General features: G+C 48.3%; 1 protein-coding gene across 4 annotated transcripts in view; it reads right to left on the reverse strand.

Moving 5' to 3' along the window:
* The window catches only part of nav3 (neuron navigator 3), an 824,703-nt gene that overhangs the window by 14,045 nt on the left and 783,226 nt on the right, over positions 1-27,432 (reverse strand). For all 4 annotated transcript variants that reach the window (XM_059652602.1, XM_059652603.1, XM_059652604.1 and 1 more), the window contains 8 exons: positions 23,879-24,032; positions 21,942-22,116; positions 14,936-15,033; positions 11,655-11,750; positions 7,373-7,541; positions 3,724-3,959; positions 1,881-2,035; positions 560-631 (listed from right to left, as the gene is read on the reverse strand). In XM_059652602.1, coding sequence (XP_059508585.1) covers positions 560-631; positions 1,881-2,035; positions 3,724-3,959; positions 7,373-7,541; positions 11,655-11,750; positions 14,936-15,033; positions 21,942-22,116; positions 23,879-24,032 — 1,155 coding nt within the window. The remainder of the gene's footprint in view (positions 1-559; positions 632-1,880; positions 2,036-3,723; positions 3,960-7,372; positions 7,542-11,654; positions 11,751-14,935; positions 15,034-21,941; positions 22,117-23,878; positions 24,033-27,432) is intronic.

Here is a 27,432-nt window from a genome sequence, read left to right on the forward strand (position 1 = left end):
TCTCCACCTATCTTCTTTTCTCTCCATCTTTGGTCCGCCTCCGCCTCTCTCCCTATTTATTCAAGAACCCTCTCCCCGTCCCCCTTTTCTGATGAAGGGTCTAGGCCCGAAACGTCAGCTTTTGTGCTCCAAAGATGCTGCTTGGCCTGCGGTGTTCATCCAGCTCTACACTTTGTTGTCTCGGATTCTCCAGCATCTGCAGTTCCCATTATCTCTCATATATTTACATGTTTACTTTTGTTGGGGGCACTGGTCACATATCAAGGGCAGTGTTACTGTGATCCCTAAACCCAGGGAATTATCACCTACCTCCAACATGAATATCCCTCTGGATTCTAATATGGAATTCCAAGCCAAACTATCCACTGGGACAGTGTGGAGTGCAGTTCGTACTTGGCATTTTTCTGATTTCAAGGTGGAGGTGGCTACAAGTGAAATAGAGTCTCCCTCCTCTCCGATGGCTTAGTGGTTTTAGACAATGGCACTACTTCTAAGGGGAAAGGAAGTTGGAGGAGGAAAATGTTCAGGGAAAATGTTTGACATCAGCCTTCGTAAGTACCTGAAATTGTGGTGGAGTTCCAAGTTAGCAGAAGAAGAGACAGCTTGGTTCATTGTTCCAATAACATAGGGACTGCAGAAATAAAAGAAAAATAAATACAAGTTACACCATCGCCACAAAAACCTCAGCTTCAAATCACCTTCAAACCTGCCTTTTCACAGCAGGATATCCCCAGCCCAAATAACTGCACTCTCAGGGAAAGAAATGTCTCTTGTTTTTTTTTCATAAATGCTCAGAAGAGTTCATGTTCATGTGAAATGAAACAAAGAACTGCAGATGCTGGGAATCTGAAACAAACACAGGAATCGCTGGCAGCATTGACGGAGCCAGTTCGGAAGAAAAGTCACAGAATCTGAAACGTTAACTCAGTTTCTCACTCCACAGCTGCTGTTAGACCTGCTGAGTTTCTCCAGCACTTTCTGTTGTTGGTTCAGTTCACACATGTCCTGGTTACAATGGTGGCTGTCAACCAGAATCACTCAGAAAAACACACATAATTCTGTCATTATCACTTCGCTGTTTATGGATGGGCATAACTATCTATGTTTTGAGGAAGGGTCACTGGACCCAAAGTATTAATGCTGCCCCCTTGCCACAGATGCTGCCAGACCTAATGAGTTTTCCAGCAATTTCTGATCTCGTTTCTGATTTCCAGCATCTGCAGTTATAGAATCATAGAGTCATACAGCACAGAAACAGAGCTTTTGGTCCAACCAGTCCAGATCGAACATAATCCCAAACTAAACTAACCCGGCCTGCCAGGTCCTGGCCCATATCCCCCAAACCTTTCCTATTCATGTATCCATCCAAATGTCTTTTAAATGTTGTAAATGTACCTGCATACCCCACTTCCTCAGGAAGTTCATTCTGCACGTGAACCACCCTCAGTGTAAAATATTTGCCTCCCTTGTCTTTTTTAAATCTCTCTCCTCTCACAGGAAAAATGTGTCCCCTAGTTGTGAAATTTCCCATCCTGGGGAAAAGACAACTACATTAACCCAATCTATGCCTGTCATGATTTTATAAACTTCTCCAATGTCACCTCTCAACCTCCTACATTCCAGTGAAAAAGTCTCAGCCTATCCGGCCTCTCCTTATAACACAAGCCTTCCATACCTGGCAACATCCTGGTAAATCTCTTCTGAGTCCTTTCCAGTGTCCCTCCTACAATTGGGCATTGTCTGCCATCCTTTTTTGTTATAATGTAACTGTCATTACATGTCAAAAAGTACTTCATTAGCTGCAAATTGATCTTGGGATACTCTGAGGTTGCAAGAGGTAAATGAGAAATTTCCTTGCCCCTTAATGAGCCAGAACTTACCACTTGTGGTATCTACAATTGAGGAATCCATTGAAGATGTCACTCAATGAACCAATATGATGGAGGTTATCCAAGATTATCACTAAAGGCAGGTCTGAGCCATTATCTGCAGTAGTGCACTGATCGGCCAGATTTGAGAGGTATTGGCGTAATTCCTTCCAAATGTTAAAAAAGACATATTTATTTCAGACAAGTTTCCACATTTTGCAAGTCTATTTTGTCTTGCCAATATTTTTCTGTTGAATCGCTTTGTTTCCAAACTGTTGCGATCCCCTACTGGGGCTAACATTGCACACACAACAATCACCAAGTGCTCATTACAATGTGTGAGTCTTCAAAATGGTCATCATCTTCCTCATCCAAGAGTTGCATACATACAGCAGGGGGTTTTCCACTTGGGATCAGTAACAGGGAGACCGCCAATTTTAAACAAAAAGCATTTCTTTTCTCAGGATGTCAGGCATATTGGCAATGCTCGCTGTGGCATCATCTTAAATTTAATTATCCTGATAATTCTGTTAAAATCCCTCCATGGCCTCATTTCTCTCGATCTCTGTAACCTTGTCCGGTCCCACATAAGAACTCGGAGCAGAAGGAGGCCATTTCAGCCCCTCGAGCCTGCTCTGATATTTAATATGATCCTGGCTGATCTCACATCAACTCCCCTTTCCTGCTCTTCCTCTATAACCCCTCAACCTGTTCCTAATTAAAAATCTGTCTTTCTCCTCCTTAAACCTATCTCCTCCTCAATGTCCCAGCATCCATCAAATGCTGGGATAGTGAATTCCTCACATTCACCCTTTGTGAGAAGTAATTTCTCCTCATCTTTGCCTTCCTTGTCTCAGCCTAAAACTATGACCATACATCCTAGACTGCCCCACAAAGAGCTTCTCACATCCCTTTAAATTCTACCGAGTATATGCCCAAGCTGCTCCAATTCTCCTCATAAGGCAAGCCTTTCATCGCTGGAACTAATCCAGTGGACTTTCTCTGAACCCTCTGAGATACCAGACCTTATCTACTTCTAAAGTGAAAGTCACCAGAAAGTCATCATTTGATAGAGAGAAAGGTCGAGCAGTGAGTTTAACCTGAGGGTCACCATGCCTCCGGTGAGGGATGAGATTGAGAAAGTGGGACCTTCAAAGTGATCCCAGCCAATGCAGGAATTGATCCTCTGCTGTTTTGTATCCAAATGACCAGCCAACTGAGCTAACTGACTCACCCTTCCCCCACCCCCAGTTCTAATCCCTTGAGCCGTTGTAATTTTAGTAGTTCTATCATCAACAGCCATGACCTCAGCTGCCTGAGCCCCACACTCAAGAAATAAGTGCCTATACCTCATCCTGCCTTCACTTCTCTCTCCTCTTTTAGATGTTCCTTAAAACCTCTCTCTGTCACCAAATATCTGGCATCTCCTCACACAGACTGTCTATTCCCGTGAAGAGTTTTGGGCATTTTACTATCACACTTTGAAAGAATGATGTGGATATAGGGACTGGAGTCACATGTAGGCCATACAGAACCCAGTAACCTTCATCAACAGCTTTCTTGCTTGGTGCTCTTAAACTACTAGATAGATTGAGTTCAATTCTCTAAGTTCCCCTGGCAGGATTTGAACTCATGAACTGAGTTGCTAGTCTCACAGAACCACGTTACCACAGCTAATTAACATTCAACCACAAATCTGAAAGATTTTGAGGCAAACAGTGACATCTTCAGTACTCGCTCCACACTGAGCAGAGACTGTGCGACTGAAAATACTCACTGAATTAACTCGTGGAGATTTGAGGAACAGAAACTGATCCTGTGGGAATAATACCTTGTCACCTGAGTTTGTTCTCACCTTGCTCGATTTGTGATCCACGTTAAAAGTGGCTATTGACCCATCAGCGAGCTCTCTTCCAGCCCTATTCACCAGGAATTCAGCAAGTTTATTGGCCAAATAGGTTTTGCCAGTCCCACTAGGCCCCGAGAGGATGATCCTTCGATGTTCTAGAAGGACGTTGAGGTAACGATGCATTAAGGGTTTTGGAATCAGTGTCTCAAACACCAGGCTGTCCACACTATTCTCTGCCACACCTGAAAAACAAAGAACAAGACTTGGACTGGGAGTAAAATGATAAAGTGAATCTAACCCCTACCTTTGTTTCGTTGTGACTCCATAATTCAGACACGCTCCTGGCCAACAATGTCTGTCCTACAATCTGTCAACCTCAACCCATCCAACCTTCTGCTGTCTGTGTCGTAACTCCACACCAAATCCTATCCCCCTCCACCCCAGTGCTCACTGACGTATACTGGGTCCCTCTTAAATGATGTCTAGTTTTTGACACTTTCGATCTTGCTTTCAAATCCCTCCACATCCTGCTCCTCCCGATCGCTGTTACCTTCTCGAGCCACACAGCTTTCTCAGATACCTGCGCTTCTCCAATTCCAGCCTCTTGAACATTCCCTGATTTCCATCGCTCCACCAATGGAGGCTTGTGCCTTCAGCTGCATACGCCCCACCTCTGGAATTTCCTCCCTAAAACCTCCCTGACCCTCCTCTCCTCTCTCCTTCTTTACAATGCTCCTTTGAAATGACCTGTTTGACCAAGCTTATGGTCACCTGGCCTACTATCTCTTTGTGTCACCAGGCGTCAACTGTGCTTTATAACACCCCTGTGACACAGGGGTGTTTAGGATGTTTGATTATGTCAAAGGCACTATATAAATGCAAGTTAGAAACAAAATACTGGAGATCTGGATTAAAAGCAGAAAGTGCTGGAGAAATTCAGCTGATCTGGCAGCATCTGGGGTCTGCAAGAGAGACAGTCGATTCAAAATATTAACTGCTTCTCTCCACAGGTGCTGCTGGGCCTACTGAGTTTCTCCTGCAACTTTGGTTTCTGCTATATAAATGTAAGTTGTTGTTGACGGGTCATTGTGAATGGGTAACTCATTTTCACTCTCCTGCCTGATTTTCCATTCTAGGTGGGCTGCGGGATTGGCTACTGTTCCATGAAAAAGTGAATGGATGTGTCTGCAGTTTTGAATGAGCTGCCCATTTGTTTGTTTGTTCTACCAACAAATATTTATAACACAGTGAGGCCCAGATTTAGTAGCACAGACGGAGACACAGGGCCTGTCCACTGGGCAGTTATAGTGGACACCTTGTCTGGGCAGGTACTATCTATCAAGTGTGAAGTTAAACCCAGCTCCCATTGCCATCTCAGCCAAATGCAGAGGGTGCTGGGGTCAATATCAATCCCTCACCATTTTAAAAGCAATTATCTGGTCATTAACTGAACATTGTTTATGGGAGCTTGCTGTGTGAAAACTGCCTGCCTTGTTTCAGACGTTCCTATAGCCTCATCTTGCAGGTGCACAGAAGCAAACTACTTATTGAAATTGAACAACAATGGTAGGGTTTGAAATAATTCTCGGAAAGAAGTGCAAAGTGCAAAGCAGCTCTGCTGTTGGTTTCAGTGAACGATATTATTAACACATCCGTTGAGGGCTTTTGCTGAAGGATTGGTATTCAGCACTGACCTTTCTCTGGATGAGCACTCGTTAACGAAAAAAATGCATCCCATCAAGGTGAGGTGTCCCCGTCTCCCAAACTGATCTTGGTGTCAAAGACTTTAGCTCCTCTATGTCAGGGATGAGTGGATGTTATCTGGGGCTACTGATTGCGGCAATGAATTCTGTTCCTTAATATGATTACCAGACAGCACTCATCGTGTTTCCTTGTTGGAATGTCCTTAATTCTCCATTGTTAACACAGTCATTGAGATCTACAACCTGAAAAAGGCCCTTCAGCCCATCAAGTCTGTGCCAGTCAAAAACAACCACCTAACTATTCTAATCCCATTATCTCAGCCCATAGCCTTGGTCACTTTGGCATTGTGAGTGCACATCCAAGATATAATTCATGATACCAGTTCAGTGTAAGCAGCATCAATGATTGCAGCATTGTACATAAGCCGTGTGAAACTCCATATCGACGATGAAGCAGCAAGGAAGAAATTGCTGGACCCCTTGCTGAGGTATTTGTGTCATCAATGGCCACAGGTGAGGTATCAGAAGACTGAAGGCTGGCTAACTAATGCTACTGTTTAAGAAAGGCTGTAGAGTGAGACTTCCATCAGTGGTGGGTATGGTGTTGGAGGAAATTCTGAGGGACAGGATTTACATGCATTTGGAAAGACAAGAAATGATTTGGGGAGAGTCAACATGGCTCTGTGCATGTGACAATGTGTCTCACTAACTTAATTGAGTTTTTTGAAGAAGTAACAAAGAGGATTGAAGAAGGCAGAGCAGTGGATATTCTCTACAAGGACTTCAGCAAAGTGTTTGAAAGGCAAAAATAAAAACAGAAATTGCCGGAAAAGCTCAGTAGGTCTGACAGCATCTGTAGAGAAAAAGCAAAGTTAAAGTTTCAGGTCCAGTGACTCTTTGTCAGATATGTTTGCCAAAACTGGTGGTATGATGGACAGTGAAAAAGATTATCTTAGAGTACAAGGGAATCTTAATCACATTAGCCAATAAGGCTGAGAAGTGGCAGATAGAGTTTAATTTAGACAAATGTAAGGTGTTGCATTTTCATAAAACAAATCAGTACTGAAATTTATAGTTAATAGTAGGGTCCTGGGGAGTGTTGCCAAACAAAGAGGCCTAGGGGTGCAGGTGTATTGTTCCTTGAAAGTGCAGTTGCAGGTAGATAGGACAGTGAAGAAGATATTTGGCACACACGCCTTCTTTGGTTGGAACATTGAGTATAGGAGTTGGGAATATAGGATTTTTGGAATATTGCCTTTAATTCTGCTCGCCCTGCCTCGGAAAGCTGTTGCTCAGACTGGAGGGTTTGAGCTATGGAAGAGACTGGATAGGCTGGGGCTTTTCCCCTGGAGTGTCACAGACTGAGGGGTGACCACGTACAGGTTCAATATAATCATAAGGGACATGGACAGGCTGAAGAGCCAGGATCTTTTTTCCAGGGTGAAGGAGCCCAAAACTAGAGGGGCATAGGTTTAAAGTGAGAGGGGAAAGATTTTAGAGGGACCTTAGAAGCAAATTTTTCACACAGAGGGTGGTGTGAGGCTGGAACAACATTTGAAAGGTATCTGAGTTGTTACATGAATAGGAAGGGTTTAGAGGGATATGGGCCAAATGCTGGCAAGTGGGACTCGGTCAGATTGGGATGTCTGGTCCGCATGGCCGAGTTGGGCCGAAGGGTCTGTTTCTGTGCTGTACATCTGTACGACTCTAAAGGTTTCCTGGGTCACCAGTTCAGATTGCCTACCTGTTAGTGAAATAATAAACACTGCTTGATGTTTGAACGAAAGGTCAAGTATTGGTTTCGAATAGTCTATCAGAAATGGTTACAACAGTTACTGTACAGTCTTTTGGGGTAGCCTGAGATTGTCAAAGGTGCTGCGTAAATAGAATTTCTCTTTAACAAGCTCCATTCCAGTCTATCCACTCTTGAAACACAGAAGATTGTAAAGTACCTTTTAGATTCACAGTAATGATGTTGCTTTCTCCAACCAGATAGCCACAGGGCAGTAGCTCTGGCAGTTCCAAGTTATACGCTCTCACTATCTCTCCTATATTGTAGCTGAGAATGCTGTCAGATGACAGACCGAGGCTTGTGCTGGGGTCCAAACGGAAAATATACTCCTACATCATCAAGTGAAAAGACAAAGTTCATTAATTTAATTGAATAGCATTGTGCATTGGTCTACAGCACATGGACTGCAGCGGTTCATGAAGGCAGCTCATCATCACCTTCTCAAAGGTGTACTAGTGACAGACAATAAATGCTGGGCCCAGCCAGGGATGTCCACATCCTGAGAAGGAATGAATTCAAAAAAAGAGAGACTGCCATGCTCTTGGCTGTGGGCATTGCAAGGCCAGGGTTAATTGTTGATCCCTGACTGACTTCAGAAGAGAATGATGAGTCTCTGCTTTAAAGCGAAATGTTCGATAACACAGACCCTTCAGTTCACAAACAAAAACACTGAACTCAAGATGCTGAAAATAGGGAACAAATAACACAAGTTGCTGGAGAAACTCAGCAGGACTGACAGCTTCTGTGGAGAGAGAAACAGAGTTAAAGCTTCGAGTCCAAATGGGCCTTCTCCAGAATAGCCCTTAGTTAACCTGCACTGAGGCCAAGAACCACACACAGGGAAGCTTCTTCCTGTCCCACAGGCCCGACCAGTCCACCGCCACCGACACCCTCATCTGCCTAGCCGAACTCGTCCTCACCTTCAACAACTTCTCTTTCGATTCCTCCCACTTCCTCCAGACAAAGGGGGTGGCCATGGGCAACCGCATGGTTCCCAGCTATGCCTGCCTCTTTGTAGGTTACGTGGAACAGTCCCTCTTCCGCACCTACACAGGCCCCAAACCCCACCTCTTCCTCCCTTACATTGATGACTGTATCGGCGCCGCCTCTTGCTCCCCAGAGGAGCTCGAACAGTTCATCCTTCCAACACCTTCCACCCCAACCTTCAGTTCACCTGGGCCATCTCCAGCACATCCCTCACCTTTCTGGACCTCTCAGTCTCCATCTCAGGCAACCAGCTTGTAACTGATGTCCATTTCAAGCCCACCGACTCCCACAGCTACCTAGAATACACCTCCTCCCACCCACCCTCCTGCAAAAATTCCATCCCCTATTCCCAATTCCTCCGCCTCCACTGCATCTGCTCCCACGATGAGGCATTCCACTCCCGCACATCCCAGATGTCCAAGTTCAAGGACCGCAACTTTCCCCCGACAGTGGTCGAGAATGCCCTTGACCGCGTCTCCCGCATTTCCCGCAACACATCCCTCACACCCCGCCCAAAGAGGATCCCCCTCGTTCTCACACACCACCCCACCAACCTCCAGATACAACACACCATCCTCCGACACTTCCGCCATCTAAAATCCGACCCCACCACCCAAGACATTTTTCCATACCCACCCTTGTCTGTTTTCCAGAGAGACCACTCTCTCTGTGACTCCCTTGTCCGCTCCACACTGCCCTCCAACCCCACCACACCCAGCACCTTCCCCGGCAACCGCAGAAAGTGCTACACTTGCGCCCACACCTCCCCCCTCACCCCCATCCCAGGCCCCAAGATGATTTTCCATATCAAGCAGAGGTTCACCTGCACATCTGCCAATGTGGTACACTGTATCCATTGTACCCGGTGTGGCTTCCTCTACATTGGGGAAACAAAGCGGAGGCTTGGGGACCGCTTTGCAGAACACCTCTGCTCGGTTCGCAATAAACAACTGCACCTCCCAGTCGCGAGCCATTTGGGAACCCTGCAGCCCAATGGTATCAATGTGGACTTCACCAGCTTCAAAATCTCCCCTTCCCCCACCGCATCCCAAAACCAGCCCAGTTCGTCCCCTCCCCCCACTGCATCACACAACCAGCCCAGCTCTTCCCCTCCACCCACTGCATCCCAAAACCAGCCCAGCCTGTCTCTGCCTCCCTAACCTGTTCTTCCTCTCACACATCCCTTCCTCCCACCCCAAGCCGCACCTCCATTTCCTACCTACTAACCTCATCCCACCTTGACCTGTCCGTCTTCCCTGGACTGACCTATCCCCTCTCTGCCTCCCCACCTATACTCTCCTCTCCACCTATCTTCTTTTCTCTCCATCTTCGGTCTGCCTCCCCCTCTCTCCCTATTTATTCCAGAACCCTCACCCCATCCCCCTCTCTGATGAAGGGTCTAGGCCCAAAACGTCAGCTTTTGTGCTCCTGAGATGCTGCTTGGCCTGCTGTGTTCATCCAGCTCCACACTTTATTAACAGGGAAGCCAAGTCAGGCCAGTTACTGCTGTATACTTGTGAGCCGGTTGTATTTTCTCATAGCCTGACAGAGTCTGATAGAGTCCAGAAGATGCCCTTCAGCCCATTGAATTTGTGCTGACAAAAACTATTCTAAACTTACACTAATCCCTCTCTCCAACTCTTGGCCCATCACCTCGAAGGCAGTGACACTAAGTGCCCATCCATGTGCTATCTAAAGGTTATGGAGTTTCCGGTTCTCAACTCCCCTCCCAGGCAGTGCGTTCCATACCCCCTCCACTCTCTGGGGGATAAAACAACTACACTACTTTCATCTACACTCCTGGTCACCTCCTTGAGAAATTCAAGCAAACCTCCGTGATTTCCTCCGGTGCTTCCCACAACAGTGTGGGATACAACTCATCCAAACCCGAGGTTTTTGTCCACTTTTCAAATCGCCAAAACCTCCAATACCTCCTCACTCCCTCTATCAAACTGCTCAAGAACCTTCACAGGCCTTTTCCCAAACACAGAACCTGCATCCTCCTTTTCCCATCTGAAGCCAGATGTCAAATATTTGTTTCACACTCTACGAAGACATCCAGTTCCATGTGCCGATTTCCCTGTTGGTCCCGAGCAGGACCCACTCTTTTTCTGGTTATTCTCTTCCCCGTCATATACCTGTTGAATGTATTGGCATTCTTTCTAATCTAACCCACTAATGTTTTGTTATGCTCCTTCTTTGCTCTCCTAGCTGCTTTCTTAAGATGCCCGCTGCGCTTTCTACATTTCACTAGTGCCTCCGTTGGTTTGCTCCCTCTGTCCTGTTATGTTTCTCACTTTCTCTTTTCATCCAGTCCTAAATATTCCTGTCGCTCGTACATTTCACCCTGAACTCTTCCCATTGTTCTGCTGTAGATCTACCCTCAATTAGCTGTTCCCAGTCTACTTTAGACAGATCCTGCCTTATTTTAATCAAATCTGCCTTTCCCCAAAATGCTTTTTTCCATCTCCACAATAAATTTAACTCTTATGGTGTTGTGCTCACTAACCACTCAGATGGTCTCCCAATGCCACACTGAACACCTGTCCATACTTATAAAATTATAGGGACTGCATACATATTTATGTAGAAACCTCTCATGTATACATCTCAAGAAATCTGCTCCCTCTCAACTCTTTGCTCTGTGGCTGGTTGTTGGAATCCCCTCATATACTTAACTTGTTATTGTTTTTACTCACTTCAGAGGATTATTTACCTATATGCTCCTCCATTTCCCACTGACAGTCTGGAGGCACACTATACACTCCCAGTAATGTGACCGCCCTGTATGTTGCTAAAGCCTCACTTGAAGACCCTTCCAAGATGACCCTCCCACATAACACCAAGGGGAGACCAGGTCTGGTGATGGGGTTATCGTGAGAGATGTATCTGGCGCACAGCTGAGTTCAGTCTGAGGAACGTGTTGGGAATTTTCATACGCACACTTTACTGAAGAGCTTCTATCCACCCATTTTAATGTTGCATATGAACAAGTCTCTCCCACTGAATTCTGAGTATCCACCATTGAGCACCTTCAATTGCGGTGGGGCGGCACGGTGGCTCAGTGGTTAGCACTGCAGGGACCCGGGTTCGATTCCAGCCTGAGGTAACTGTCTGTGTAGAGTTTGTACATGGGTCTGGGTGGGACGCTGCAAGGGGCGGTGTGGACTTGTTGGGCCTAAGGAACTGTTTCCACACTGTAGAGAATCTAATCTAACGTAATCAGTAAAGTCTGATTGTTGGGTTAATGTGTCAGGAAGGCAGGGTCTGTTGAGAAGAAGACCACATCGCAGTGTGGGCCTTATGGATCCGGATCGTTAGATCCAAACTTACATGGAGTGAGGCTTCCCTTCTGGGACCGTCCCTTCGAAGCACTTAATTTTGTAAAGTTTGTGTTGGAGAAACAGAGGAATTCTGAGCAGATGGAATATTGCCTGGTTGTGTAAGATGCTTACCTTAAACAATCGACGGATTACACCATCAAGAACATCCCACTTTGTCTTTCCACTGACTCCTAATGAACCTATCAGGTACTGAGGAGACTTTTCATCCTGCAAGGCAAATTATCACACACAATAATCACAGCTACTTTAGCACAAATGGTTACAAATGAAAATAAAAACCATGTAACACACTTCAGCTCCCTGCCCAGTTAAACTTTCAGACATTTGCTGCATTATAGAACATAGAACATTACAGCACAGTACAGGCCCTTCGGCCCTTGACGTTGTGCCGACCTGTCATACCGATCTGAAGCCCACCTAACCTACACTATTCCATGTACGTCCATTTGCGTGTCCAATGATGACTTAAATGTACCTAAAGTTGGCGAATCTACTACCGTTGCAGGCAAAGCGTTCCATTCCCTTACTACTCTCTGAGTAAAGAAACTACCTCTAACATCTGTCCTATATCTTTCACCCCTCAATTTAAAGCTATGCCCCCTCGTGCTCGCCATCACCATCCTAGGAAAAAGGCTCTCCCTATCCACCCTATCTAACCCTCTGATTATTTTATATGTTTCAATTAAGCCACCTCTCAACCTTCTTCTCTCTAATGAAAACAGCCTCAAGTCCCTCAGCCTTTCCTCGTAACACCTTCCCTCCATACCAGGCAACATCCTAGTAAATCTCCTCTGCACCCTTTCCAAAGCTCCCACATCCTTCTTATAATGCGGTGCCCAGAACTGTACGCAATACTCCAAGTGCGGCCGCACCAGAGTTTTGTACAGCTTCACCATAACCTCTTGGTTCCGGAACTCGATCCATCTATTAATAAAAGCTAAAACACTGTATGCCTTCTTAACAGCCCTGTCAAGCTGGGTGGCAACTTTCAAGGATCTGTGCACATAGACACCGAGATCTCTCTGCTCATCTACACTGCTAAGAATCTTACCGTTAGCCCAGTACTTTGCCTTCTGGTTACTCCTACCAAAGTGCATCAACTCACACTTGTCCGCATCAGACTCCAATTGCCACCTCTCAGCCCAGCTCTGCAGCTTATCTATGTCTCTCTGCAACCTACAGCATCCTTCGTCACTATCCACAACTCCACCGACCTTAGTGTCGTCTGCAAATTTACTAACCCATCCTTCTACGCCCTCATCCAGGTCATTTATAAAAATGACAAACAGCAGTGGACCCAACACCGACCCTTGCGGTACACCACTAGTAACTGGTCTCCAGGATGAACATTTCCCATCAACTACCATTATCATTATCATCTTTTTAAGGCTCAGTGTCAAATTTTGATGGTTAATCCTTCTGCAAAGAGGTGCAGGAAGATTTGCTTCCCTAGGGGTGCTACACAAATGTCAGTTGCTGTGCCACAGATATGAAACACTCTGTCTGCTAACGGCACATCCTAAAAACAAAGTTCAAACCAGAGATAATGGGAACTGCAGATGCTGGAGAATCCAAGATAATAAAATGTGAGGCTGGATGAACACAGCAGGCCAAGCAGCATCTCAGGAGCACAAAAGCTGACGTTTCGGGCCTAGACCCTTCATCAGAGAGGGGGATGGGGTGAGGGTTCTGGAATAAATAGGGAGAGAGGGGGAAGCGGACCGAAGATGGAGAGAAAAGAAGATAGGTGGAGAGGAGAGTATAGCTGGGGAGATAGGGAGGGGATAGGTCAGTCCGGGGAGGACGGACAGGTCTTGGAGGTGGGATGAGGTTAGTAGGTACGAGATGGAGGTGCGGCTTGGGGTGGGAGGAAGGGATGGGTGAGAGGAAGAACGGGTTAGGGAGGCAGAGACAGGTTGGACTGGTTTTGGGATGCAGTGGGTGGAGGGGAAGAGCTGGGCTGGTTGTGTGGTGCAGTGGGGGGAGGGGACGAACTGGGCTGGTTTTGGGATGCGGTGGGGGAAGGGGAGATTTTGAAGCTGGTGAAATCCACATTGATACCGTTGGGCTGCAGGATTCCCAAGCGGAATATGAGTTGCAGCAACTCATATTCCGCTTGGGAACCCTGCAGCCCAACGGTATCAATGTGGACTTCACCAGCTTCAAAATGTCCCCTTCCCCCACCGCATCCCAAAACCAGCCCAGTTCGTCCCCTCCCCCCACTGCATCACACAACCAGCCCAGCTCTTCCCCTCCACCCACTTCATCCCAAAACCAGTCCAACCTGTCTCTGCTCCCCTAACCTGTTCTTCCTCTCACCCATCCCTTCCTCCCACCCCAAGCCGCACCCCCATCTACCTACTAACCTCATCCCACCTCCTTGACCTGTCCGTCTTCCCTGGACTGACCTATCCCCTCCCTACCTCCCCACCTATACTCTCCTCTCCACCTATCTTCTTTTCTCTCCATCTTCGGTCCGCCTCCCCCTCTCTCCCTATTTATTCCAGAACCCTCACCCCATCCCCCTCTCTGATGAAGGGTCTAGGCCCGAAACGTCAGCTTTTGTGCTCCTGAGATGCTGCTGGGTTCATCCAGCCTCACATTCAAACCAGACACTGGTTTTCTGCATGGCCTTGTTCGGGAAACAGTAAGGAGTAAAAGTGGACGTCCACGTGTCCTGACCAACATTCCACCTGAACAAATGATCCAATCACTCAGACTCTATCCCAAAGAGCTGTGGTTCAGTGAGAAGAGGCAACATGAAATGTTTGGGATATCCTGAGTAATGAAAGTCCCGCAATGACACCACAGCCTGACCTTATTTGCTGTAACGATCTGTCTTGCGGAAAGCTAGTTATTGTATGAAGCTTGCCTTGCAATGTTTGATCACATTGGTAAAGGAACATCTCTTGAAAATGTTGCACCATATCTTAAATAGGATCACAGTATCATGGAGTGCAGAGGGAGCAGGTTCGGGCCATCATGTCTGTGACAGCACCTTTAAAAGTTATCCACTTGATTCTGAAGGGGATCATTTCCAGCGAGCTGGGTTGGTCAGGAACCCAGGCATCGCAGGCCTGGACAGAGATGGAGGAATAATGACCCATTAGCCAAGGTCTCCAATCAGGAAATTTGCTCCACATATCCATCTTAACAGAACAAAACTCAGTTCAAAAGGAGCAAGGAACATTAACCCAATGCTGGTCACGGTACAGCTCAGGCAACAAAACAGATTCAAGGGGCTGAACAGCCCTCTCTATATTACAATGTTACTAAAATATCTCACTAAGATAACTTTTGGAAGATGCGTCTCCTCCCCTACCTCTGCCTCCTTTGGGGTTGAACACCCAGCATCCCCCAACAACATACAAATCCTGCAGCTGTCCTTTTACCTTAGTCCGCTGGAGTTGTTTGTTCAGGCAAATCATTATTCGCACACTACAGCTCTCCTTCCGAAAGGAGCCATCGGATCCTTCATCAAGCAAACTGTCTGGAAAAGGCAAAAAGTAAATCTTCTTATTTCCAGTGAAAATGAATTGGCTTTGACTCAGATCATTATCAGTTCAGGCAGTGGGGAACAACTGGGGTTCAGTGAGGAGTCAGCGAGCACGCAGTGAGGGGGTCAGTGAGCACGCGGTGAGAGGGTCAGTGAGCACACGGTGAGGGAGTCAGTGAGCACGCGGTGAGGGGTCAGTGAGCACGCGGTGAGGGAGTCAGTGAGCACGCGGTGAGGGGTCAGCAAGCTCGCGGTGAGGGGTCAGTGAGCACGCGGTGAGGGGGTCAGTGAGCATGCGGTGAGGGGGTCAGTGAGCACACGGTGAGGGGTCAGTGAGCACACGGTGAGGGGGTCAGTGAGTACGCGGTGAGGGGGTCAGTGAGCACACGGTGCGGGGGTCAGTGAGCACACGGTGCGGGGGTCAGTGAGCACACGGTGAGGGGGCCAGTGAGCACGCGGTGAGGGGGTCAGTGAGCACACGGTGAGGGGTCAGTGAGCACGCGGTGAGGGGGTCAGCGAGCTTGCGGTGAGGGGTCAGTGAGCACACGGTGAGGGGTCAGTGAGCACATGGTGACGGGTCAGTGAGCACGCAGTGACGGGGTCAGTGAGCACGCAGTGAGGGGTTAGTGAGCACGCGGTGAGGGGGTCAGTGAGCACAGGGTGAGGGGTCAGTGAGCACACGGTGAGGGGGTCAGTGAGCACCTGGTGAGGGGTCAGTGAGCACCTGGTGAGGGGTCAGTGAGCACATGGTGAGGGGTCAGTGAGCACGCAGTGAGGGGGTCAGTGAGCACACGGTGAGGGGGTCAGTGAGCACGCGGTGAGGGGTCAGTGAGCACACGGTGAGGGGGTCAGAGACCACAGGGTGAGGGGTCAGTGAGCACGCGATGAGGGGTCAGTGAGCACGCGGTGAGGGGGTCAGTGAGCACGCGGTGAGGGGTCAGTGAGCACGCGGTGAGGGGGTCAGTGAGCACGCGGTGAGGGGTCAGTGAGCACGCGGTGAGGGGGTCAGTGAGCACGCGGTGAGGGGTCAGTGAGCACACGGTGAGGGGGTCAGTGAGCACGCAGTGAGGGGGTCAGTGAGCATGCGGTGAGGGGTCAGTGAGCACAGGGTGAGGTGTCAGTGAGCACATGGTGAGGGAGTCAGTGAAGACATGGTGAGGGGTCAGTGAGCACGCGGTGAGGGGGTCAGTGAGCACGCGGTGAGGGGTCAGTGAGCACACGGTGAGGGGTCAGTGAGCACGCAGTGAGGGGGTCAGTGAGCACAGGGTGAGGGGTCAGTGAGCACACGGTGAGGGGGTCAGTGAAGACATGGTGAGGGGTCAGTGAGCACATGGTGAGGGGGTCAGTGAAGACATGGTGAGGGGGTCAGTGAGCACAGGGTGAGGGGTCAGTGAGCACATGGTGAGGGGGTCAGTGAAGACATGGTGAGGGGTCAGTGAGCACGCGGTGAGGGGGTCAGTGAGCACGCGGTGAGGGGTTCAGTGAGCACGCGGTGAGGGGTCAGTGAGCACACGGTGAGGGGGTCAGTGAGCACACGGTGAGGGGTCAGTGAGCACACGGTGAGGGGGTCAGTGAGCACACAGTGAGGGGGTCAGTGAGCACATGGTGAGGGGGTCAGTGAGCACATGGTGAGGGGTCAGTGAGCACATGGTGAGGGGGTCAGTGAGCACGCGGTGAGGGGGTCAGTGAGCACGCGGTGAGGGGTCAGTGAGCACATGGTGAGGGGTCAGTGAGCACAGGGTGAGGGGTCAGTGAGCACGCGGTGAGGGGGTCAATGAGCACGCGGTGAGGGGGTCAGTGAGCACACAGTGAGGGGTCAGTGAGCACACGGTGAGGGGGTCAGTGAGCACACAGTGAGGGGGTCAGTGAGCACATGGTGAGGGGGTCAGTGAGCACATGGTGAGGGGTCAGTGAGCACATGGTGAGGGGGTCAGTGAGCACGCGGTGAGGGGGTCAGTGAGCACGCGGTGAGGGGTCAGTGAGCACATGGTGAGGGGTCAGTGAGCACAGGGTGAGGGGTCAGTGAGCACGCGGTGAGGGGGTCAATGAGCACGCGGTGAGGGGGTCAGTGAGCACACAGTGAGGGGTCAGTGAGCACACAGTGAGGGGGTCAGTGAGCACGCGGTGAGGGGGTCAGTGAGCACACAGTGAGGCGTCAGTGAGCACACAGTGAGGGGTCAGTGAGCATGCGGTGATGGGTCAGTGAGCATGCGGTGAGGGGTCAGTGAGCACACAGTGAGGGGTCAGTGAGCACACGGAAAGGGGTCAGTGAGCACGCGGTGAGGGGGTCAGTGAGCACGCGGTGAGGGGGTCAATGAGCACACGGTGAGGGGTCAGTGAGCACACGGTGAGGGGGTCAGTGAGCACACAGTGAGGGGGTCAGTGAGCACACGGTGAGGGGTCAGATGGGCGTCAGTGAGGGGGTCAGTGAGCACGCGGTGAGGGGTCAGTGAGCACACGTTGAGCGGGCCAATGAGCACACGGTGAGGGGTCAGTGAGCACACGTTGAGGGGGCCAATGAGCACACGGTGAGGGGTCAGTGAGCACACGGTGAGGGGTCAGTGAGCGCACGGTGAGGGGTCAGTGAGCACACGGTGAGGGGGTCAGTGAGCACACGGTGTGGGGTCAGTGGGGCGTCAGTGAGGGTTCAGTGGGGCGTCAGCTGCAAATGAAACCCTGTGTTCAGCTGCCTGGGCCCCGAGTGTTGGAAATTCCTTCTTAAATCCTTCTATGTCTCCTTTCTTTGTGACACTTCATAAAGCTGACCTTCTGATCAAGCTTTTGGATATTTAATCAGTATCTTCTTATGTGACTCAGCATCAAATTTAGTTTAGAAACACTCCTGTGAAGCACCTTGGGATGTCGTGTCAGAGATGCCGCATAAATGTAAGTTGTTGTTGTGTTAAGACAGGAGTTTTGAAAGGGACAAACTCAGTTTCCAAGAGTCAAAATCATCAATAACATCAAATAACATGGGATCAGCGTCGCAGGGATCTCTGTGATGTACAACATTCCTCAGATAGCTGCTTCCATTGGATCCTGGGATCTACACTCCATGTATAGTCTCCTGTTCTCTCTCCATCAGTTTAATCTCACTCTGGCTCAGAGTTGCCCCAGTCTCCAGTTCCATTTCATTCTTTGTACCATTTGCCATTTTAAAGAGATACATTTTCTCTCTCCTTCAGGTGTTAAGGAATGCAAGCTCAAGTACTCTCAAACTGATGCCCGTTCTGGATTCTTCTTTCCCTTCCTCTCCCTCTTGAGTCCATCCCCCCATCTGATCCCACTTCCTGCCATATATTCACCACCGCCTCTGACCTCCCCCTTTCTGTTACTGAACAATCTGTGCTCAGTAAAGAACTTAATTTTATTCTTTTACATCCCAGCTCAATCGATTCTGGGCGTGAGAAGATATTGAACTCTTCTTCTATCACGTTTGCCTTCGTGTGGACTTCCCTGGGCAGATATACATTCCCCCTTCCCCACCTCCACACAGGAGTGCTCCCCCATCTCCAACACTCGCTCTCTAATTGGACCCCTCCCCCATTACCTGCCCTTAATCTCATCATTGAGAACTGCTGATGTGACATGAGCCACCCTCATTGCTCTGGACCCCTCTCCAACTCTAACAGGCTTCTCTCTTTGCTGCATAACAAAGTGTGGAGCTGGATGAACACAGCAGGCCAAGCAGCATCTCAGGAGCACAAAAGCTGACGTTTCGGGCCTAGGCCCCTCTCTGATGAAGGGTCTAGGCCCGAAAAGTCAGCATCTGTGCTCCTGAGATGCTGCTTGGCCTGCTGTGTTCATCCAGCTTCACACTTTGTTATCTTGGATTCTCCAGCATCTGCAGTTCCCATTATCTCTTTGCTGCGTTTCATTCCCTCAGGTCTAGCCTTCTTTTCAAGCCTGCCACTAACTGGGGTTCTGCTGTCTGGCATGCTAACCTTTACTTGGCACAGTCAATGAGTCATAGAGAAATTCAGCACAAAAACAGACCCTTCAGCCCAACTCATCCATGCTGACTAGGTATTCCACATTAATCTAGGCCATTTGCCAGCATTTGGCCCATATCCCTGCAAATCCTTTCTATTGATGTACCCATCCAGATGCCTTTTAAATGTCGTAACTGTACCAGACTCCACCACCTCCGCTGGCAGCTCATTCCATACATGCACCACCCTCTGTGTGAAAAAGTTACCCCTTAAGTCCCTTCTATATCTTTCATCTCTCACCTTAAAGCATACCCTTTAGTTTTGGACTCCCCAACCCTTGGGAAAAGGCCTTGGCTATTCACCTTATCGATACCCTTCAAGGTTTTATAAACCTCTATAAGGTCACCCCTCAGCCTCTGGTGCTCCAGGGATAATAACCCCAGCCTATTCAGCTTCTCCCTATAGCTCAAACCCTCCAACCCTGGAAATATCCTTGTGAATCTTTTCTGAGCCCTTTCCAATTTCACAACATCCTTCCTGTAGCAGGGAGACCAGAATTGCAAACAGTACTCCAAAAGTGACCGAACCAATATCCTGTACAGCCACAACATGACCTCCCAACACCGATACTCAATGCACTGACCAATAAAGGGAAGTATACCAAACACCTTACTCATTACCCTGTCTACCCATGACTCTACTTTCAAGGAACTATGAACCTACACTCCAACGGTTCTTTGTTTGGCAACAATCCCCAGGACCCTACCACTGGGCTGACCACCAACTCTCAGATACTTCCTCCAGTCTCTCTCTGGACCCTGACACCCCACCACCGAACATCAGGCTGTTTCAGACTGTCACTGATCTCCTTTCCTCTAGAGGTCTCTCTTCTACAGCTTTCCACTCCATTGCCTCCCCAACCCCACACCCCTTGCTTTCAAAACCCACTAATAGGTCTGCCCTTGTACACCCATTGTTTGAGTCTGTCCCTATCCCATTTTTTCCTTGACAAGAAGCCTGAGCCATCCCCATCCACCCCCACCACTCCTCCGCGTGGCCGAGCTTGTCTTCACCCTGAACAATTACTCCTTTAACTCCTCTCACTTTCTTCAGGTCAATTGCACAGCCATGGACCCCAGTAATGCCTGTCTGTTTGTGGGGTATGTGGAACATTTCTTGTTCCAATCTTACTCAGGTCTCTCTCCTGAACACCTGATCTCATCCGGAACTGGAAAAATTCAACATTCAAAAAACTCAAAATTGACATTCACTTTCAATTTCCAGCCTTCTCTCACCTTTACCTGGTACATCTCTGATTCTTCCCTTTCTTTCTTTGACTTCATCATTTCCATTTTTGGGGATGGGCTAGCCACCAACACCCATTACAACCCAACATGTCCCACAATTGTCTCCTCACACGCTGCTTCCTGGAAGATTCCATTCCATTCTCCCAGGGTCTCAATCTCGATCACATTTGCTCTGATGAAGTCACCTTCCTCCAGGCTGTGGCTGTCATGTCCCTTAGCCACATCTGTCTTATCTCCAGTGCCTGACTCAACTCTTCCCTTCCTCCCTAGAACAATGGTAGTGTTCCCTTTGTCTTCTCTTTCCATCCCACCAGTCTGTGTATTCAAAGCTTCATCCTCTGCCATTACTACCACCTCCAGGAGGATGCTGCCAGACCTGCTGAGTTTCTCCAGCACTTTTTGCTTTCATCTCAGAGTTTGACAAAATAGGGTCGAGGGAGGGAAGGCAGGCTGCAAGGACAGGTTGAGCTTGAAACTGAAACAGAAATTGCTGGTGAAACTCAGCGGGTCCTCCGTGGGTAGAAAGCAGAGTTAACATTTCCAGTCCGGTAACTCTTCATCAGAACCGGGTTTGGAGTAGCCTTGGGGGGAAATTGAAGAGAAAACAGTGAGAGGTGAGTTCAGGTCTGGGGCTGGGGAGAGGCTTGAGGATGATAGTCTTTGGGAGCTATTGGAAGCAAGAGAAGTAGCTGATGGCATAAACCTTGGTGACCAACAGCTGCAAGAAGGTCCTGCATTTGTTGAAGGAGGTGACTGAGGAGGACACAGAAAAGGAATTTCAACAGTTGGTTTGTAGTGAAGAAGAGAATCTGGGATTATATTTACTTTCCAGGATGTACTTGGTACAGTGAATAGTTTGAACTGAAGACAGCAGCAATTGATAGTGTTTTAGTGGATGAACCAGATCTGGCACAGGATGGTCAATCTGTTGATCGAGGGTTTTTAAAAAATTCATTCATGGGATGTGGGTGTCACTGGCTTGGCCGGTATTTGCTACCTATTCTTAGTCACGCTTGAGAAAGAGATGGTGAACTGTAGTCCCTGTATTGTGGCTTGTCCCACAATGCCCTTAGGGAGGGAATTCCAGGATTCTGACCCAGTGACAGCGAAGGAACGGCGATATATTTCCAAGCCAGGATGGTGAGTGGCTCAGAGGGGAACTTGCAGGGAGTGGTGTTCCCATGGATCTGCTGCCCTTGTCCTTCTAGATGGAAGTGGTCAAGGTTTGGAAGGTGCTGAGAGAATCATTGGTGAACTTCTGCAGTGCATCTTGTAGACAGTACACACTGCTTCTACTGAGCGTCGGTGGTGGAGGGAGTGGGATGTTTGTGGATGTGGTGCCAATCAAGCGGCCGCTTTGTCCTGGATGGTGTCAAGCTTCTTGAGTGTTATTGGGGCTGCCCCCATCCAGGCAAGAGGGGAGTATTCCATCCCACTCCTGCCTTGTGCCTTGTAGATGGTGGGCTCAATGTTTATTATACATTTACCGATGACATACTTGACCTTGTTTAAAATGTAAATACTTTATATTCTGTTTCTCACCTTAGGATAATGAGGTCTATAGATGACATGCACTCGTGGGAATTGTTGTACAGTTTTAGTTATGTCAACAGTTCTCGCACAAACATGAGCATTGTATTCTGGCGATGCATTCCCACTTTACCTGTTGTTGCAGCTCCGGTGACGTTGAGATTGTGGAGGGAAAGTCCCAGGGAATGGCGGGAGGAGGAAGTGGAAGATGAGGTTGATGACTGGGATTGCGTCTGTCCTGCTCCACTGCTACTTCCCGTCTCTGATTTTAAACGATCATTTTCTGCTTTCAGAAGTTCAATCTCGTTCTGCAATTGAGCAGAAACGGTATTTAGATGAACCATCAGCCAAGAAAGTATCTGTGTCACACACCCTGTTAAACTCTCAGAGCTTCTGCTACACTTCCATAAGACCCTAAGATGTAGGAGTAGGCCGTTCAGCCCATCAAGTCTGCTCTGTCATTGAATGAAATCATGGCTGGTCTAATAACCCTTACTCCACTTTCCTCCTAATCCCTTTAACCCTTGATTCCCCGTAATGTTTCAAAATCTGTCTATCTCAGCAATGAATATACTTAATGACCCAGCCACAACATTGCTCTACCATAAAGAATTCCACAGATTTACAAGAATCTGAGGGAAGAGACTTTTCCTCATCTGTGTCCTACCTGGGTGATCCCTTACTCTGGGATTATGCCCTTTGATCCTAAACTTTCCCACAAAGGGAAACAGCTTCTCCACATTCCTTCTGTCAAGTCCCTTTAGGAATCGTGTATGTCTCATTCTGTAAACTCCATTCAGTACGGGCCCAATCAACTCAACCTCTCGGTGTCAGACAGTCCCTTCACACCTGGGTTCAGCCATGTGAACCTTCTCTGCATTGCCTATATCGTTCGTCTGGTAATGGGGCCAAGCTGTTCACAGTATTCCAGCTGTGGTTGGACTGGAGCCTCGTATAGCTTCAGGAGAGCCTTCCCATTTTCATACTCCATTCCCTTGGAAATAAAGGCCAACATTCCATATGCCTTCCGTATTACCTCCTGATCGTGGGCGCTAGTCCTGTATGATTTATGGACAAAGACTCCCAAATCCCTCTGAGGTGTAGCTTTCTGCAGTCATTCCCTGTTTAAGTCATATGCAGCTCTTCTCTTCTTCCTGTCCGATTTCTCTTTGGTTTAGGCACACAGCTATGTAACCTGTTTTAATACTTGCAGCTCCCAAACTGGGGCCTTCAAACAAACTGACTCGGTTTTGCTTTGAAATATCGAAATTTTTTTTGCAATCAATAAACCCATCGGGGAACAAAATCTTTTGGATTTAATAACAGTCAGTGGTTAAGGAGCTTGTGCATGTTACAGGCTGTGTACTGTGCCATGCACATTGCACAGAGAGAACATGAGAGGGACAGCTGTATTGATCAGCCCTGACTCACTGCACAGCACTTCATCTCTCAGCCAGAAGAATGTGAATTCAAGTCCCATCTGAGATACTTCATCAAAAAGGCTGACCCCTCCAATGAGGGAGTGCTGCCCTGTCAGAGATACGAAACTTGAGATGAGGCATTGAAGAGAGCTCTCTCCATCAGTACAGGTGAAGGAGAAAGATCCTGAAATAACTCCACACAGGCTGGTATCCTGTCACCAACTCACCCTTTACTTACTGGTGCTTAGTACATAAACTGACCCAGCTAGCTCCCACAGAACAGAACCCCCGACATTCCTGTGTATATCTGTCAGTCAGGACTCCCTGATTGGACCAGATTAACAGTCCCAAATGGGGAACTCATATTCTATGAGATCCACCTGACTGATCGCATTCCAATCCCTATAGGCCTCATGTTTGCTATCGGGAGTGTGGGGGTTATCTTGGAGGACTGGCCAATTCTGATCACTTAGCCAACAGAAAGAATCTGATTAGTCTCAAATTGGATTGTGGGACTTACTGTGCTCCTGCTGGTACCATTTCCATCATTACCATGGTGACTACAATTCAAATGGTATTTTGGTGCTTGAATGGCACTGAGGTCCTGAGCAATGTGATGTAAATGTCGCTCTCTCTTTCTCTGTGTTACCTGCATCCTGTTCATTGCTTCCCGGATCTGGTCCAGGTGGTGGGCAGAGCTAAGTGCTTCCAAGCGGATATCAGTCAGTTTGAGTTCCTTCTCCCGCAGCTCACTCTTCAGGTGCACAATGGCCTCAGCTTCTGTCTCAGTGCACTCACAGATGCTAAAATGGTAAAGGAAAGGAATTTGTCAGCCTCATTGTAACACATTAGAGGGATAAGCAGGGATAAGACAGGGACTTACAAGCACAAATGACACATTCATTGAAACAAGCTGTGCCAAAGCAGACAGCAAAGGTCAAGGCTTTCAGAGAAATAGAACTCCACACGAGATCAGACATGGGCATTGTTACAGTAACAAAAAACAGCAGGTTTCCACATTGGAGCAATGAAACCACATATTGGAGGCCATTGCAAACTTATGATAAACTTATGGGACACATAATTCATCTGCTCTGTCTGTGTGCTAATTCGATGAAGCAGATTTAATTGTTAGGGATGTGGGCATTACTGGCTGGGTCAGCATTTATTGCCCGTCCCTAGTTGCCCCTTGAGAAGCTGGTGGTGGCCTGCCTTCTCAGACTGCTGCAGTCCATGTGCTATAGGAAGACCCACAATGCCCTTAGAGGGGGAATTCCGGGATTTTGACCCGGTGATACTAGCAGGGGAACATGCAGGGGGTGGAGTTGCCACTCTCATTCTTTTGAATGGAAGTGTCTTAAACAGTAAATGATAAGGTCCTGGGAAGTGTTGCTGAACAAAGAGACTTTGGAATGCAGGATCACAGTTTGGTGAAAGTGGAGTCACAGGTAGACAGGGTAGTGAACAAGGCATTTGGCACCTTTGTGTTCATTGATTAATTTGCTGACTATAGGAGTTGGGATGTCACGCTGCGGCTGTACATGACATTGCTTAGGCAACTTTTGGAATACTGCATTCAATCCTGGTCTCCCTAAAAGAGGATGGATGTTGTGGTTCACAAGGATGTTGCTAGGGTTGGAGGGGTTGGGCTACAGGGAAAGACGGAACAGGCTGGGGCCGTTTTCTCTGGAACATTGCAGGCTGAGGGGTGACATTATAGAGGTTTATAAAATATTGAGGGGCATGGATAAGGTCAATAGCCTTTATCTCGGGACTGGTGAGTAAGTGAGGTAATATATTTGTGTAGTTGCGTTACCCGAAACACTACTCGGGTAGTGTCTCTCACCCATCCTCCTCCTCGAACCAAAAAATAAAGGTTCTGTGTGCCTGATTGGTAAGGTAACAAGTTTATTTTTTATTCTTTATTTTCAACTGTCTCTTTGGGAATTTAGAATATTGGGAATGGAGGTCAGGGCAGTTGAATGTTCCTCCTGCAGAGTGTGGGAGGTAAGGATCACCACCAGTGTCCCTGCTGACTACATCTGCGGGAAGTGCACCCAACTCCAGCTCCTCGAAAACCGCCTTAGGGAACTGGAGCTGGAGCTGGATGAACTTCGGATCATTTGGGAGGCAGAGGGGGTTATTGAGAGGAGTTACAGGGAGGTAGTCACTCCTCAGGTACAGGAAAAAGGCAGATGGGTTATGGTCAGGGGACGGAAAGGGAACCGGCAGGCAGTGCAGGGATCCCCTGTGGCCATTCCCCTCAACAATAAGTATACCGTTTTGGATCCTGTTGCAGGGGGGAATTACCAGGGGAAAGCAGTGGGGCACAGGTCTCTGGCACAGAGTCTGTCCCTGCTGCTCAGAAGGGAAGGGGGAAGAGGAGCAGAGCAGTAGTCATTGGGGACTCCATAGTTAGGGGGACAGATAGGAGGTTCTGTGGGGATGAGAGAAATTCATGGTTGGTGTGTTGCCTCCCAGGTGCCAGGGTGCGTGATGTCTCTGATCATGTTTTTGGGATCCTTAAGGGGTAGGGGGAACAGCCCCAAGTCGTGGCCCACATTGGCACCAATGACATAGGTAGGAAGAGAGATGGGGATTTAAGGCAGAAATTCAGGGAGCTAGGATGGAAGCTGAGAGCTAGGACGAACAGAGTTGTTGTCTCTGGTTTGTTGCCCGTGCCATGTGCTAGTGAGGCGAGGAATAGGGAGAGAGAGGAGTTGAACACGTGGCTACAGGGATGGTGCAGGAGGGAGGGTTTTGGATTCTTGGATAATTGGGGCTCTTTCTGGGGTAGTTGGGACCTCTACAAGCAGGATGGTCTTCACCTGAACCAGAGGGGTACCGATATCCTGGGGGGTAAATTCGCTAAGGCTATTCGGGTGGGCTTAAACTGATTCAGCAGGGGGATGGGAACCAAAATTGTAGTTCGAGTATAGAAAAGGTTGAGAGTAGGGAGGTCCAAAATAAAGTTTCAGGGAAGCAAAATGGCACCGGCAAGCAAGAAGTTGGTTTGAAGTGTGTCTACTTTAATGCCAGGAGTGTCTGGAATAAGGTGGGTGAACTTGCAGCATGGGTTAGTACCTGGGACTTCAATGTTGTGGCCATTTCGGAGACATGGATAGAGCAGGGACAGGAATGGTGGTTGCAGGTTCTGGGATTTAGATGTTTCAGTAAGAACAGAGAAGATGGTAAAAGGGGGGGAAGTGTGACATTGTTGGTCAAGGACAGTATTACAGTTGCAGAAAGGATGTTTGGGGACTCGTCAACTGAGGTAGTATGGGCTGAAGTTAGAAACAGGAAAGGAGAGGTCACCCTGTTGGGAGTTTTCTACAGGCCTCTGAATAGTTCCAGATATGTAGAGGAAAGGATAGCAAAGATGATTCTCATTCAGAGTGAGAGAGACAGGGTAGTTGTCATGGGGGACTTCAACTTTCCAAATATTGACTGGGAACACTATAGTTCGAGTACTATAGATGGATCAGTTTTTGTCCAGTGTGTGCAGGAGGGCTTCCTGACACAATACATAGAGGGGCCAACAAGGGGCCAAGCCACATTAGATTTGGTACTGGGTAATGAGCCCGGCCAGGTGTTAGATTTGGAAGTAGGTGAGCACTTTGGTGATAGCGATCACAATTCTGTTATGTTTACTTTAGTGATGGAAAGGGATAGGTGTATACCACTGCGCAAGAGTTATAGCTGGGGGAAAGGCAATTACGATGAGATGAGGCAAGATTTAGGGAGCATAGGATGGGGAAGGAAACTGCAGGGGATGGGCACATGAGAAATGTGGAGCTTCTTCAAGAAAAAGCTCCTGTGTGTCCTAGATAAGTATGTACCTGTCAGGCAGGGAGGAAGCTGTAGAGTGCGGGAGCCGTGGTTTACGAAGGAAGTGGAATCTCTGGTCAAGAGGAAGAAGAAGGCTTATGTTAGGAGGTGATGTGAAGGCTCAGTTAGGGCACTTGAGGGCTACGAGGTAGCCAGGAAAGACCAAAAGAGAGAGCTCAGAAGAGCCAGGAGGAGACATGAGCAGTTGTTGGCGGACAGGATCATGGTAAATCCTAAGGCTTTCGAGTGGTATTAAAGGAATAAAAGAATGACAAGAGCAAGATTAGGGCCAATCAAGGATAGTAGTGGGAAGTTGTGTGTGGAGTCTGATGAGATAGGGGAAGCACTAAATGAATATTTTTCGACAGTATTCAC

Source organism: Stegostoma tigrinum, chromosome 18, assembly GCF_030684315.1.
Source record: "Stegostoma tigrinum isolate sSteTig4 chromosome 18, sSteTig4.hap1, whole genome shotgun sequence".
NCBI lineage: Eukaryota > Metazoa > Chordata > Chondrichthyes > Orectolobiformes > Stegostomatidae > Stegostoma > Stegostoma tigrinum.